Here is a 16,926-nt window from a genome sequence, read left to right on the forward strand (position 1 = left end):
TAGGGAACATACTCATTTTGCATTCATTTTCCACATGTGACACCTTTTCATTTTCAGAACCTTATTCAATCAGGGAAGATGAGAATAGAGGTAAGAGACACTCCTTCATTCATATCCCATCACCCATTCTTATGCACACAGCTGATCCAAGGAATCCATCCAGAACAAGCCCTACCTGTGGTATCTCCACTGTCTCCCCAAAAGACTCTTACTCTATGATCTTACTGGTGAGCATTTCCAGGAGTCATTGTAAAAATTTCTTTGTGCAGACTCTCCCACTGCTACTACTCATGCTGTCCTGAGAACCCCATCCCAAACTCGTGCATACAACACTCAAGCGATCACCTCCCACCATCACTTAGCTATACCACTATGGCTGAGATTAGAAAGCTAGCATCTGCTCACTACTGATTATTTTTATTCCAATGATCCCTGATAGGTACACAGATTCACCCTTGACTTAAAACAGGGTTTGACAGGGCAACCCACTAGTCAGCATATACGATGCTGCTTCTGTGTCAGATCAGCACACATGCCATTTGCCTTTAAATCAGTCCATTAGCTCAGGCAACAGAGCTACATGCTGCAGCTCCCATTCTCCAGCCATGACGCCGGCCTAGAATAGTAGTTCCCCCATCAGCAGGGTGTCATGCAAGTCTGCATGGTGACAACAGAGCCATGTTGAACTGCTGTAAACCCACCTCACAAGCCCTCTGCCTTTGCTCAAAGATCAGTCCCGTTGGCATGCTCTCCACTTACGCCAGTTTTACCACAAAACCACTCCATTTGCAAATGTCCAAGCCCCTGACAAGATTCTCAGGAGTAGGTCACATCAGAATACAGACTATTTCTAATTGACTGAAGATACAATACTTCTATACAAAAAATTGGCTTTTTTTGGTCTTCCTGCCCTTTTGCAAGCTCTTGCCTAATTTGTCAGCTTGTCACATTCCTCTCTAGGTACCTCTGTATTTCCAGTTCCTATTTCCCCCATGTGTTCTGCACTGATCCAAACTGTATGTAATTACTTCTTGCCTACACTAGAGATCCATCTTGCGCCTGATGGAAGAACTGAAAGTCTTACCACTGAATTCGAGAGCAGCAAGGTTAGGACTAGGCCCCCTGGGAAGGTTCCCTCACTATCATTTTCTCTTCTGTTTGAATTCAACTGCAAGTTCCCAGGTGTGATGCTGGCCCCAACGGAGAAAGTTTCAGGATCCCCCTTTGCACTCCCCTCTGCTCTGACACTCCACCTTGCCTCTGTATTTCAGCAAAGTATATAGTTTTTAAAATGTAACCAGGATGTAGCTACACTGGAATTAAATTTGTTCCTGAAGTAACCTTATTAAATCCTCTGGGCTCCAGCAAAGACAACTTAGGTGCATTACATTCCCCAAATCCCTTTTGCTTTTAAATACCTTGATTTGGTACCTCGTAACTAATGGAAATGGGCATTTAACTCTCCTTTTAATACTGCCCAGTTTCACCAGCTCCTTTATTTTTATGCACATCATTCTCTGCATTTCTCTCTTTTATCATTGCTCTCTTTCTCTCATTAGCATTTCCTCTCTATCCCTTTCTTCCCATTTCTGCCTTTTTTTCACTCCCTCTTTCTGTCACTTTAAAATTAAATATTGCCCAGCACTTCCCATGTGGGTGAAGTGAATGCTAAGAGGGAAGGCTGCTGTGGAGACTGGATTCAAGCTGCCTCGCTGGGAATCAATGAGGCATGGAAGGCTCGTCTAGCTCCCAAAAAGCTGAAAGAAACCAGGGTGTATCAATGGCAGCTGAACACAACCTTGAGAAAAAAGAAGAGGGCCCACCTCCGAGCACCTGCCTCAGCCTGAGAGACACCACACAAACTGGTCCAGGGCTGTGGTCATTTAATGGGGGCTAACCTCAGGATGGCTTTCCTTGGTTTCTGCCAAGGGGAGATTGCCAGATGGAGGCCCACGGAGCAGCAGGGGTCTTCAAGGAGCAGCCAGCCTGCCCTGCTCCATCTGTCCACTGAGCTATCAAACACAGCTGGTACCAGCCATGCTACAAGGATGCAGCACAGAGAAGGAGCACCTTGCAGGTCAGGGGCTGACATTAACCCTGCCATTAAACTTCAGGGAAATATTAGTTGTCATCCTTGACTAGACAATACCTAGGCCCTAAACCGAAACATAGGCAGACCCACCCCATCCAAATCTGCCCGTAATACACTCACTAGGTGCAAATACTTCACTTACACCATCACGTTACCCTCCTCACCACACAGTCACACATCCCAGAACACCCCAAAACACACATCCACACTGCTTCCATTCTTCAAGCCTCCTGTCTTCCTCTCCCTCACACCCACCTTCTCTCCCATTGCCTTTGTACATTGTTGCCTCCTGCATCCCTCTCATCATGTCAGTTGTGATCACTGAAATGCCTCTCCTCAATCTGGGCTGAGTGTGAGGGGACCTCTTCCTGGAAGGGGCAAGATGCAAAGTAGCAGAATGCCCTCTCTAAATACTGTGGTTACTTCCCTTATATCTAATGAACACAGGCACCCACCTCTGATCTCAGTTCTGTAGGCTGCTGAGGGTTAATGGTGACACAGACTCCTGGGCTACTGCATTACTTGACTGCAAGCACCAAAAGTGATTTATGTTATTATTTTCTTTGGGGGTTAATTAGGGGCTTGAGAAAGTAAAAGGCTGTCAGTGCTAGCTGGAATTGGTCTAGTGCAGCCAGGGGAGAGCAGTCGTCCCTCACAGAGCCCTGCTAATATATCTTTGTCCTGAACATCAATATCTCCAGCTCCCACCCCTCAGTGTGGCAGACAGCCCTCCATCATGACCTCCAGCAACCCTGTTAAGTCTTGACATAACCTCTGGGGTACACTGCTCAATTGAGCCCTGCCATTTCCACCTGGCTGCCCTCACACCCTTAATCCTCTGTTATCTTCTCCTTTCCTAAGCTTGCCAATAATGGCCATCAATGGACAGGGAAAATTCACACGGCATTCTCCCAGGGGCAAGGAGGAGATATGTCCCCTTGGTATCTCTTGCAGCTGAGAACCACCTCCTTGCTCCCGTCTTCCTCCTTCTAGCTGCCCAGGGCTTGCTGAGGCCTGAGAAGGCAACACAGGCTATGACAGCCCCTACCTCTTTGCCCAGATCCTCACGGATGACTTGCTCAATCTCCTGCCTGGTGCTCTGTGGGGCCTGGCTGTGCAGCACTTTGAGGGTGCGGGTGTACTCCTCAGGCAGCAGGTAGTCAAGCGCTCCCAGGTGCTGTCCCACCTTGATGAAGGTGCCTCGGTTGGCACAGCACAGCTTCCGGAGGCGCTCAGCAGAGCGCAGGTGCACCTGCGGAGAGACCAGAATATCAGCCAAGCCCTTTTTCTGTCTGTTACATGCACATGCCCACATACGTACCTTTCATTTCTTCAGCATTTAAACAGACCAGGGATTTCCTTTGTTGATTTTGGGCATCATGATCTAATGTGTCAGCTAAGCATTAGGATGCTGGCTTGACTTAGAGGGGCCGAACCAGACCAGGACAAGATGCTCCAGAGTATAAGGGGCTTTGACACTTGTTTGCACAGACACCATGATCAGTGACAGCACATTAGTTTTTGGTTCTGTCCAAGGCTACATTATTGCAGAATAACATATCTAGCCATAGGGCAGCACTGGTTTGTCACTTTGATCCACTGCTACAATGCGCAGTTTGGGAACCCCTCGTCAAGGCAATAGTCAAGACCACAACCATGTATGTTAGACTCTTAGCGTGGGTGCAATGAATTAAAGTGAGAAGAAAACTACAGAAACATCCCAGAAACTTCCAGGAACTTGGAAGAAGAGTCTGTTAAAAATCAAAAATATGGATGTCTATTTGGCAGTTAGGAAGACCGTACATGGGCAGTCCCGCGTCCTCCTCAGCTCACTCAGACACACCACAAGGGGAAACTACAACCCTCCAGTCCAGCCAGGTCTTGGTCTTACTGCTTACATTGTCAACAAAGTCTGCAGTGACAGTGGTTTTTAAGAATTGGAAGACTTGCCAGCTTTGCTCACATTGCCTGGTCTGGATTTCAGCTCCTGAGGTTCATTCTGCCTCTCCAGAACAGACTAGCCACCACATCCTTCTCTGACAGTGATTTATTCTGCCTTTATAACTCTCACTAGAAAAGCCTCCTGCCAAGGACACAGCTATACTCAATATTCTTTAATAAACTTCAGATAAGTTTACCCTGATATATTAATAAGATCTAAGCAAATCAATGACAAAAAATAACTCTGCAGCCGTCTCCTGTTAAGGCCTGACACCTGTCTGCATGGAGGCTCCTAATTCCTCTAGAAGTCGTTGAAGGTCAAATCCTGTGTCTGCAGACCTCATCTGCCCAAGATCCTGTGGTGAGGGACTCCACCAAAAGCCTCAAAGTATGCGGCAAAAAGGAGCAACACCACAAACAAGCATGAACACCACACACACTCACCCCATTTAGTGGCCATCTTTGCCCTCCATGCAAAGCAGTGCCATGTCACATCACGGGACAGGGCGAGTGTCTCACATTTGGGAATGTCAGGGGACAGACTGAGTGCCAAGCTGCAAGCGCACAAAACACAGGCCTAGGGGAGTGTGAGGAGAAAGCCTAATGTGCAAGTCTCACACTCAGCATGTGAGACTTGACAGCTTGATGCACACATGCACACACACACTTTCCTAGGTGGGCGCGCATGGGCAAGCATAACTCATGCTAGGAGAGTGAGTTTCCCCCAGCATATTGCCTGCTCAAAAGCACTTGCAAATACATAGGCAGAAAATAACATCCACAAGCGTGCCTGAAGTCTCCCACATTTCTGCGCTGCATTTTACATACCAGCTTTAAAGCTCCTGCTGTAACAAGCAAGCCTCTGCCTTGGCTGTTTCCCTGCACTCCTTCCCTGTGTGCAGCAGGCACAAAAGCAGGCCAAAAGGGGACAAGGAAAGGAAGCTGTCAAAGAGGACAAGAGAGCAAGAAAAGCAGTGAGGGAGTAATGGGATGAAAGAGAAAGGCAGTGGGAGGGAGGGAGCCAGAGCAGCTGGGTAGTTTGTTGCAGCACCAGGAGTGCAGCCCATTACAGGGAAACAGCTTTCATGCAGCTCCGATAATCGCCCTCTGCCCGCTGCCTCCAGCTGTGGAGGAAACCCCCTGCCAGCAGCAAAGGGAAAAGGGAGCAGTGGCTGGCCCGGCCACCCCCCTTCACGCAACCAGACAGCCACTCCAAGGCACCTACCCGCCACACACAGATCACCAAGGGAGATGGAGAAAACAGGATGGAAAACTCACGTAGCTGAAAATGCAACTGGTTGTAGATATACTTGGATGCAAGCCATATCTTCATGTTGGTCACTGCTGCGAAGAAGGCAGAAATAGCCCCTACCCTCTAGCACACAAAGAAAGGAAATTTTGGCCCTCCCAAACTTACCCACTCTGTAGAGAACCTGGAGTGCCTCATGGACACAGCAGTCTTGGCCAAGAGAGATGAGAGCATCCTTACAGAGGGCTCCAGGAACAGAAGAGAACAAACCTCCCATGCACAGCATACCTCCAGCATACTCTCACAACTGGCTTGGCTAAAACTCCTACGAGACAGCTACCCTGGCTGGCTGGCCAGACCATGGACTGCCAGCTCCTGACCCTGCTAGAGGGACAGAAGATGACCAGGCAACTTGTCTCAGAAGAGGGAAATCTATCTATAGCACTACATTTTACAAAACTCCAGTCCGCATTAGAGGCAGAAGTACAGTGAGAATGAAGCAGGACTGTGAATACAGCTTCCAAGGTCTCTTTTCTTATCAACCTGGTCAGGATTCTTAGCAGAAAAATGTTCATAATGGTATCTATTAATTGCCTGGCTCTCCCCAAGCTAGGTCACAGTCCAGATGCAGCACTTGTTTCTCTGATAGATGACCTGCTAATCCAATCTACTACTACAGAGTAAGAGTGCCACATTCCTACTGCTGTGGTCTGACACCGTTGACCTGCGTTTCTGTCCTGCCTTGAAGAAACCACAGGGTAAAAGGAAACCTCCAGAATGGCTCAGAGCTTTTCTCCAAGAAATCTCACAAGATATTGCTCTTTGTTGCACAAGCAATACCTTTAAGATTCTTCTTATCAGGGAAAAGAGCTGGGGACAACAGCTAGTTAGACAGGGAGCCGCTTGTATGCATCATGCCTAGGAGCACACTGCAGAGAAAGGAAGCATTTCAGGTACTAAGGATTACAAAGAATAAGCCTCCCTCAGGAAGCACTTCAGATCACAAATGCTGTCTAAGTGTGTAGTATATGGTTCTTCCCTCAGTCCACACGGGCATCTCTTTCTGTCTCAAACCCCTTCCCCAAATTTCAGCAGAACAAATTCTCCATTGGCCCACAGCATGTCTATCAAACTCATGGTTTACCTAAGCCCTAGGTAGATTTGGATTAACGCTGATTATTAAAGTTGTTACATATGGGCCATAATGGAAGTAATAACTGTCAGGTATGGAGAGGAGGCACCTCTGGGATGAAGCACATACACAGCAAGCAGAGTTGCAAAGAGACATTTTTTAATGTCTCTTGATGTACAAGCAGACATAGCTTCTCAAGTAATTTTGATGCTTTTGAAGGAGCCTTTACTCACGGAGACCTTAGCAAAGAACTGCTCTTCAGAGCAACAGACGTGCAAGATGTCACAAATTGTCAAATACTTATCTGGTCTTAAAAATAAAGGAATTAATTTAGCAGAAAGTAAATGCCAAAGTTAAAATACACCAGCGAAAACTTGAGTATCTGGTGTCTGATGACAGACCTGGTGAAAAAAGGGCTCAAAAAGGCCACTAAAGACCATAAAGTAAGTGGTGGAAGCCACTCCTCATATGAAAAATCCTTCAGAAAAGTCATTCCATTCCTGAAGGGCATACTCACAGCTGGCAAAACGTGAAATGAGGATTAGGAATGCAGAGAGAAAATTTGAAATGCAATTAGTCAAAGACATAACAAACAAGTCACCAGAAATTCCTGGTGATGAGCGCTGCCTCCAGGAACACTGCAAACACAGACACCTCACAAAGGAGGTCAGGCTGGATTTTGCCCAGAGGACGGGGCTAGAAGGGCTGCTCCTCCTCTAGCCTCCCATACTGGAGAGCACTCTTGTACAGGTGAGCAGGAACAGCTCCATGTCACATGGTACCCACTCGCATCCCACCTTCTCCCGACCTTAGCAAGGGAAAGGAGGTGCCTTCTCCTGCTGCAGGCAATTCCCTGCATGGGTCAGGATGCTGACAAGTCTGCCCATCACTGCTTACAATAGAGATACACTCTCCAAGACAGTATTTCAGAAAAGACGTCTCCAGAAAATACCTTGAAAACTTCAACCGTATAAAACTTACAGATGAATTCAAAAAGTAGCTGAGATGCTAATAATCATAATAAAAGGGGGATCACACATTAAAACCGTTAGCTTCCAGAGGACTGAAGGGGAACAAATGTTGCCCTGGATTTAAGAAAAATCTGGAGTAATCTGGGAAATTATAGTCTTGCAAGCTTTTATTCTGTATCAACTAAATTAGTTGAGACAATAATTATAGAGAGTACTGAAAATCATCTAGCTAAATGTGATGTGACTGAAAAAAGCCAACAGGGATTATGAGAGGGAAAAAAAAAAAAAAAATCACTCTTTACCAGTCCACTAAAATACTCTGGGCATGTTAATACAATGGTCAATAGAAGAGAAAAGGGAGATATTTATTGGGACTTTCAAGTGCCTTTCAATAAATTCCCTCACAAAGAGTGAAAAGAAAAATGAGTAATTATTGGAGAAAATGCAAGAATGCTCCTTTACATTACTTGCTCATTTTAGCTAATTCCCATCTCAGAATTCCCTCTTTGCAACACCAAACCCAGCACTACAGACAGCAGCAGTGGGGGGCTCTCTAGTTAGGACAAGGCTGCAACTTCCAGTGATGTTTTTATCACAGCTTCATTTCAACCTGCTTTCAATTCTTTTAGACGAGGTGATACTGTAGAAGCCCTGTTGACATTAGCACCTGCGATGTTGTTACTTCCAGGGAGGCTGAACTAGCACTGGAGACACTGAGAAATGTAATGAAAAGGGAAACAGGTACAGGTAGCACCCACAAGGCAGAAGGGGCTCTCTACTATAAATGCGTTGACCCACATCCCTGTCAAAAACAAGCAGCAGAGTGTCCCATTACACCTATTTTTACACTGAAGTTTAATTTCCCTGCTAGTGATTGGGCAAGGGAGAGAATGGTGCAGTCAAAAATTCCATGAGATGCAACAGAAATTATTCACCACTACAGAAAAGTAAGTCCTGCAAGTCCCTACCAAAGACAGGTGAACAATCAATAGACCGGCAGATCACCCTCAGCACAGATAACTGCAAGGTTACACATATTGGAAGGTGCAATTTATCCTGCCCGCACACACTGATGGGCTCTAAATTAACTGTAACCGCCCAACACTTGCATCGCATTGTTGTGGACAGCTCAGTGAAGGCACCTGCTCAATGCATAGTGGGGGTCAGGAAAACCCAAACAAGCTGTTTGACAGTGTTAAGAAAGTAAAAGAGAAAAACATTACAAATATCAAAATGCCATTGTATAAATTGAAAGCACAACCTCACCTTGGATTCTGGACATTCCATCACAAAAAGAGGTACAGAAGAATAAGAGAAGGACAGGTAAAAACGATCATGGACTTGGAAAGAGTCTATAAAAAAAGAGTTCTGAAATGTTAGGGGACTGTTTAGATTAGAGACAGTTGATGAATAAGAGAGAAGAGTTATATGAAATAATAAAAATAAAATCTCCCATTCCTATTTCCAGCTTTCACAAAACAGCAAATAATAGGGCATTCCACAAAGCAACAACCTTCTTAAAGGTTTATTTACATCCCATTTTGCACTGTACAGCATTAACCAGTGGCACTCACTGTCAGAGGATAGAGAAGCCAAGAGCTTAATGGAATTCAGAAAGGCTTTAGACATTTATGATAAAACAACCATACCTGATTTTATATGGAGCTTTTCATCTCTAAAAGTGCTTTTACAAAGCTCTTTACAAAACCCAGGATCGCTATCCCCCATTTTACAGACTCGTAAGAACATTACATGTAATAAAATGTCTAAAGGGCTTTAAACACTCTTGCTCAAGGCATCAAGACAAAAATTACCCTATTGATCGGCCACAGTGAGAGACAGAGTGAAAACAGGGTGCACCAATGCTGGCAGCACCATTAAAATCTTTAAAGAACCTATTTGGTGTGTCCAGCTCCCACATTCCAGTTAATCAGTCACCCTTTCTGCTGGGGTTCAATCTGCTTCCAAAGATCTTCTGTACTTCTAAATTACCTGCCATTGCAAGGACTTGAGACATTGGTGATAGACTCTTTCTTTCTTCCTGTGGCAGAGCAGAATTGCTGCTCATGGTCTTTCATATTAAGCCTTTGGGATGCTGGGAAGTGGCTTGTGGCCCACAGCGTGTGGGAACACCGCAGCCATATATGCTGTCAGCCATCCAAGAGGATGGACAAGACAGCTCTTCTAGGGATGCCTGCAGTAGCAGGAGAACAGACTCAAATAGCCAGGCTGTCCCTTGGACTCTGTACAGAGGGAACAAAGAAATGTCATCACAGCTCTGTAGTGGGTATCCCCAAAACATGGTAAGATGGGGAGGGAGAGAAGACATGTCAGAGAAGATAGGAAAGCAATCTGGCCACAGTCCTTTTCTCTTCTACCCCTGATAATGACAGGGCCATATGCACGCGGACAGTAAAACTACAGAACAGCTTTAGATGACCCAGTGCAGCACAAACCAGAAGGGAATGACAGGATGTCCACCTCAGTTTAACATGGTGAGAGACTGAAAGCAAGTGCCATGCCAAAGGACCTGTGAAGATGTTTAGGGAGGATACAACTACTGGTGAAATTAATAGGGTACTTGGGTGTTTTAAAAACAGAATAGAAAACCTAGAACCCATTGCAATGACAGTGTAGTTGCATCCAAGGGGCTGTTATCTCCTCTCTCAATAAATCTGAATAAGCATGCAGTTAACACAAACTACTATAGCCTTCACTAACACTGTCAGTCTGATAATCAAACACACAACTCTAAATGGAATTGTTATTGCCCCCTTTTTGTACTATCTTTCCTGCCTAACTTTCACAAAATCTCATTCCTATGCATGCCAGATATTTCCCATTCAAATGCTTCCTTATACCAATACTAAACTGATCATACTGCTGATCACAGACAGATCCACATCTTTGGAATTGGAATAACTCCTGGTGCAATGTGCCCCACTATCTAGTAATTCATTATTTGTGTAAGTTATGTACAACATTCCTAAATATTTACCTATGGGTCTCTGCCTGCCCATATGAGAGTAAGGCATTCCATGTGTTCCCACTTAGGCAGGTACATTGTTAACTTTTCAGACCTATACTTTTTAGTTAGTTCCTCTTGGTACAAAACCTGGTTAAAAAGGCATCCCCCTAATTCTCAGTTTTTACTTCCATAGCTCAAAATAGTGCTAGCAGATATCAAAATCCTTCAGACATTCTGGCACAACAGTAGGTAGCCAGTGGGACAGCCAGGAAGTGAGGAAGAGAGCTTTATAGCCTGCAAAGGGTAAAGGACAGAGATGATCCCCTAGACTAAAGCAACAGTCTCTTAGCTTCTCAGTTTCACAAACATGGGAACAAGGAGTCACACAACTAGCAGGATGGCCAGTGAACTCTGTGCAGATGGAAGGATGTACACAGTGAGCCTGCGTCAGACAGCTGAAATCTGATGTTGGTGCTGGGGCCTTGTATCACCAGTGCTGAAGGCTGAATTTAAAGCAAACACGTTACATGATTTGCGCAAAACTTCCCTGGAGATCAGGAGGGACTTTTCCAAACCTAGGCCAGCTCATTTCACATTGAACGTATGTGCAAGCTCCCACCTTCCATCAGGCCTCTGAATTTCCATGCACAAGCACACACAGACATTGACCTCCCACCTACGCTACACATATTCCCCACTAATACCCTCACAACGTGGTTCCTAATAATCTGTACAGGTGACTAAGAGGTGGCCTAGCAACAAACCCCTAGTTTGAGATGCTATTTGATTCAGGAAACATTTATGCTGGTCTGAGGTCCATTGATTCAGCCAGTCACTTCCCAAGCTGCTCTGAGAGGAGGAAGCAGTGTTGCTCAACCACAGTGTGGAGCACCAGCAGTCACCTTGCTAAACCCTGCCCTTGCTGGCTGGTGCATCCACAGCCAGTGCCGATAGCCTGCTTGTGTTCCATCTTCATTTTGCTCCAAGCTCGGTCATTTGTGCTCTGATTATCTCTCATTACTGACGACCTTGCTGTAATGAGTTTTAATCTGCCTCGTATTAATTAGAAACATTTTCATTAGCCAGCTCAATTTTAGGTAAATAGCTAATAGAAGCAACTGAGCTGCAATTAGTTATCTGTGGGGCAGTTCAGGAGAAAAATCAGAAGGGAGCAGCTGTTTCCCCTCTAGACACCTCTGTGATATAATGCACTATTCTGTCTAAGTCTCCTGAGCAGGAAGAACAAGGAGCACAGGGAGGGGATGGTCAGAGACAAGGAGAAAATAACCCGCTAAAGTAACCGGGATGTAACACTTCTATGGCTATAGCACTACCTGCCTATTCTCTCCTACTAACTGTTCCAGATCAAACTGTTGAATACGGGAATCTGAGAGTCAAGCGGATCCCTTTACGCCTACAGACATCACCTCCAGTGAAGAAGGTTCTGCTCTTGAAGCTGGTTTACCCTGATGGAAGCCCTCTCCATAAGACAATACCTGTGACTGCCCAACAGGTCTTTCACACAGGCTCTCTTTTGGGGCATGTACACTTATATGAATGGTATTTACACATGAGGATAAGATCAAATCAGATTGCATGAGAAGAAATGACCAGACCTGTGTATACATAGATGCATAATACTTGAAAAGTCAGCAGGTTCCCAAAAGTGCCCTCAGGGCCTTGTTATCTTGATAGGGTTGGTATACAAAGAGATCTGTCCTGTGCTTCATTGCAGAGCACCCACGGAGGATACAAAGTCATTCAACAGCATGGCTGCAGAAGGCACAGAGACATTGACAGACACTGCAGTGAAATCAGGCATGTGCCTTGATCACAGCGCCAGCAGCTCCTGTTACGAAGGCAGGTGAAATTACAATAAATTTGACACAGCATCTCTCAAAATCTTGCCAACAAAATTAATTCAGCTCAGCTTCGATCAGACCATGCGGGATGGCAGTGAAAACAAGCTGAGGGCTGTAAAGACACAATCTTATATGGCCTTGTGTTTAGCTGGGGCGGGGGGGCTCCCAGCAATCAGTCCTATTAAGCCCTGTTTTATTTGCTATTTTCAGTTGCTATAAGGAACAAGATCAACCTAGTTGCGTGTTACAATCAGGAGTGTTCCTGAAACAGGAGCTGCTGACACACCCTACAGAAACCATAGACTATTGACTGAACAGCAAGACATGATGTTGTGCAGAAAAATGACCTGAAGGGAGAACACTCCCCAAACAGCTATGCCCATGTAAGGAGACCGTAGGAAGGCAGTAACATGGGAAGTGAAGGTTGGTCCTGGGCCATGGGGAGGGTGGGGGGAAGAGCTCAAACAAGGCTACAGTAGGAATTAGCTGTCACTGAAGCTCATACACTCATGGCCATGCATAGGGAGGCTTCGCATCGAGGAGAGGGGGGTAGGGATGGTCTCTTTGCTTAAAAAAGGTCTGAAGTCCCACATAGAGTAAAGAGAGCAAAACAATCAAGGAAAAGTACATCAGGAGCTACTGCAAGACAGATAAACCACTATGGTATAAATGAGAGAGTTTCACGACTTGACCTCAATAATAAAACCAGATGGTGCCAGGATGGCTGACGTGGTAACGTTTGCCAACTGCTCAAGAGGTCACACACTGTAAATGGTAAGGGAAACATACAGGGAGTTACCAGGGTTAGTGAAGATGTGGAAGATGAGATGAAATGAGTATCAAGGGTATCTGTTGAAAGCTGAATATTCCTAGCCTTCAAAGCAAAGTGAAGGATCATAGCAGCAGAGATGAGGATGGACATCTGATAGTCTTTTCCCCATCCTGCAATAAAATGGAGCTGGAAAAGCCATGGAGTCCACAGGAAGCACTGACAGACAGAAGATACACTGAAAGACACATTGAAGGGTGAGGTTTATCAGGATGCATGGCCCAACCACAGGCACAGAAGGAAAGATGGAGAAAGCTCAGCTAAGTCTCATCTACTTCAGCAGCTGAGGGTCAAGACAGGGTAGCTTCACACAGTCTGCTCTCCTACTGTGGGTGTGCAGGGAAGAAGGAAGCACAGAGGCAGCCGTTGCAGCTGGAGGGAAGAAATGGTCACATCCACTTTGTCAACACTAAAGAATCTGGGCTGACGTTTTTCTCTTCCCAACAGTTGAATCCCACCCTACCAGCTGCACGTCACAGCTGACCTCCAGTCAGGACCTATCTGAGTCAACATCAGGCGATTAAACCACGCAACGGCAGCTTCTCCCCCTTGTACATATGCAACTTCTCCCCTGGCAGGTCACTCCAATGGCCAGGGGAGCAGAGCAAGCAGGCTCCCGCTCTTACAGTCATGCAGACGGGCACCAGCATTTAGCTTGGTCACAGAACCCAGAAAGAAGGGTTTCTGCTGCAGCCTCTCTACAGATCTCAATACATCCCCTTACCAAAGTGACAGAGGTAGATTCCTTTCCCCTTCTTTAAGCTGAGAAGCTCTGACCTTTAATGTACAGACCTCTTTCCATAGGAACAGAATGCCTGAAGAGGAGCGAGACAGTAACACATGAAATACCTAGCCATGATTAAATTGGATTGACGAGGAAGTCAGGAAAGATAACAACCATGGGATTACGCTGTCAATTCAAAAAAACTGCAGTGACTGTCATAGCACTACATCCAGTAGGATAGAGAGTGGCTGTGATGCCAGTAAGTCATCATCAATGGCAAAGTGCAGTTCTACTTTAAAAAGTGCCTATGTTGGGGGGAAAAAAAACAAAAAAACAAAACAAACAAAAAAAAAAAACACAAAAACCCACAAACGAAGAAATGTCCCCTTGTTACTCAGCAGGTCTGTTCCCTTCTGGGTATCAGTCAGAGTTGCTGACTTCAGTGAAATATCTCTATATATAAATTACCCCACCTTTTTCATCCAGTTAACACCATACAGCTCCACACCAAGAAAGGCAGCTGGTGTCTATTAGCAACCCAGCAATACCACCACTATGGGAGACTGAGCTGGTGTCTCTTCTGATTCATGCACAATCAATAGACTTGCAATTAGAAGGTCAGATCCTTCCTTACAGCCACTCCTTTGCTTTCTCACTGAAAACAATGGGTTTGTGCAGCTGCCAATGCAAGTAGAATTTGGAAAAAATGGGCGTATGTGGGTGCCAGAGAAGGTAGCATTTGGTCTACTAAATCCTTACGGCTGCTAGCAACACAAACAACAGAGAGAATCTACATTGGCTTTGAAGGTGCCACTTAAAAATAGAATGAGGTATCAGTTTAATAAAGCAAAACGTATCAATATTTGACATGGCACCATACAGAGATGAACAAAAGGAGTGCTCAGGTGAGGCCACATGTTGGTTATTCATTATTCAGGGTAGACTACTTTTGCTCACACAATAAGCAGAAGGAATTACCCCCAGCAGTACCAGAGGCAACTGCCTTCATTGCAGCTGGTATCACAAGGAACAATATTGTATGTGTCTCCCCTGCACTTGGCTGTGGCTCACCAAGGTTGTAAAAGGAATAAAACTGAGATTGTCTTTATATACAATTACATAGTCGACATTTCACCTTTTCCATTGCCAGTTGTTGAGTTTTCCCTCTCATCTAAGAGATGAATGAGCATCCATGAGGCAGGGATGCTGCATTTGTAAATGTCAAACATGTCACAAGAACCTAGAGTAAAATAGTCAGTAAAGCTGTTGGATGACTTGTCTCATTCTAATTTTAAGAAAACAGAGTGTCCCTCCACCTGCAGCCTCACTGTCAGCCATTATTTTATTTACAAGCAATTGGATGCAACAGGAAACATTATCAGTGCACAGGGAATTGAGTCAAGAAGAAAAGGAGCAGAAAGCCTCCACCTCCAGGTTACCTACCCCATCCAGGATCAAAGTGACTGGTCAGTTGCCTGTGGAGGAATATCCCTACCCTTATCCCCCACCCTTCCAGAGAAGCAACTACAAATAGCAGGAAATGGGCTTTATCAGGAAAAAAATCCAGGGTGGATTTTTTTCCTGATATATGAGATGCTAATTACCACATATCACCCTGTGCAAGTACCTCAAGGGGCAGAGTAAGGAAAGCCTGGTCCATCACTAGCCAGTTACAACTTCTTTGTAGAAAAAACTGCAAATTGGGCAGTGCTTGCCACAATTTTAAAAAGAAAGTGCCATATAGGAATCCAGAGGTTTCAGTTTGAATCTCACATGAGAAGTTCCTTTGTCAAAAGGGGGAGTATCTGGTGGAAAAGGCTAACACTGGACAAAAGAAAGCAAAGATGACAATGCAGTGGAGATAATAGGCAAGAGAAAGTCTCCACCAACATGCTAATCAAAGACAGCCAATTTCTAATGTTGACTGGATGGTAAATAGTAAATTCAAGACAAAAGGCCTACTAGAAAGGCAATCACTACAAAACTTGACAGAAAAATAATATTGACAGGGATCCTCCAAAGAATCAGTCCTTGCTGGCAAAATACAATCACTGTGGATAGTCCCAAAGACAAAATTTGCATGCCAAAAAGGACCACAGAGAATTAGCACTACAGAAGATGAGTGTGAAACAGAGCAGTGAAAAGAAATCAGATGCTAGTAATCCAGAAGTAATGCTATCTATGACTTCTAGCATCATATCATTATTTTCTTAAAGCATTTACATACTCCACACAGAGACACAGAAATCTCATGAAGAAGGACAAAGTCACAGTGAAGCAGAGAGTTGATGTCCGCATGCAGGGGAAGATGGAGAACGGGATAAACATGGTCTTGTTTTGGTCTCTGGAAAGGAGTGGAGCTTCACTGTCCTCTCATTAAGAAGATCATGGCACAAAAGGGCACTGTGCATTGATTACTACAGAGGATGCGTTCCTTTCCTGGGCAGGGACAGAGTGCTGTATGTACAAGCACTTGGCTGGAGGTGATAAACTCTGTTTAAACATCTGCCTGACAACTTGAGTGAGATTTCAAAGAAGGTAAAGCTAAGAATGTGAACAGGTGTCCTCCAGAAGGCTTATTTAAATCTAGGTTATGCCTATTCTGGAGCCTAAAATAGACTCCTTTTTAATCATGTGCTCATAAGCACCTGGATTCTCGTAGCATGCCATAGTAGCCAGTCAACTATGAGACACACATCTAACTGCCTCTTTGAAAGCACAATTACCAAGTCTACATAAATTGCTGTCCTGACTACACATAAGTTGGGCAAGCTTCTAAAAACAGCCATGAGCAATCCAGATATTTCAAACTCCTCCTCCCCTGGGCTTTGACAGAACGTTTCAGTCACAGGGAAGCAGGGTGCCTCAATCAACTCCATGACAGTCCCCAGAGAGCACCCCTCAAGAATAATTTGGGGCAAGTAGTCTGCAACTTCCAGGAGGACAAAGGCAGGCAGAACATCATTAGCCACTTGGAACTCAACCAGCACATCAGACCTGACCTCTCCAACACAGGAAACCCTGAGTGGCCATAAAGCAGTCTGGATAATGACTTTATATCTTGTTCTAAAATCCATCAAATCAGCAAGTCCAGCATTCCTCACTTCCAAGCCTTCATGATGCTGCTCAACCATGACCCTGACAGAAGATGTTGGTCC

At 45.1% G+C, this 16,926-nt stretch overlaps 1 protein-coding gene across 3 annotated transcripts in view; it reads right to left on the reverse strand.

Annotated features, from left to right (window-relative positions):
- Positions 1-16,926, reverse strand: part of ADCK1 (aarF domain containing kinase 1) — a 79,785-nt gene that overhangs the window by 47,957 nt on the left and 14,902 nt on the right. For all 3 annotated transcript variants that reach the window (XM_009646647.2, XM_035901975.1, XM_035901974.1), the window contains one exon: positions 3,141-3,344. In XM_009646647.2, the coding sequence (XP_009644942.1) occupies positions 3,141-3,344 (204 nt within the window). The remainder of the gene's footprint in view (positions 1-3,140; positions 3,345-16,926) is intronic.

Source organism: Egretta garzetta, unplaced genomic scaffold (assembly GCF_000687185.1).
Source record: "Egretta garzetta isolate BGI_Z169 unplaced genomic scaffold, ASM68718v1 scaffold79, whole genome shotgun sequence".
In the NCBI taxonomy this organism is placed as follows: Eukaryota; Metazoa; Chordata; class Aves; order Pelecaniformes; family Ardeidae; genus Egretta; species Egretta garzetta.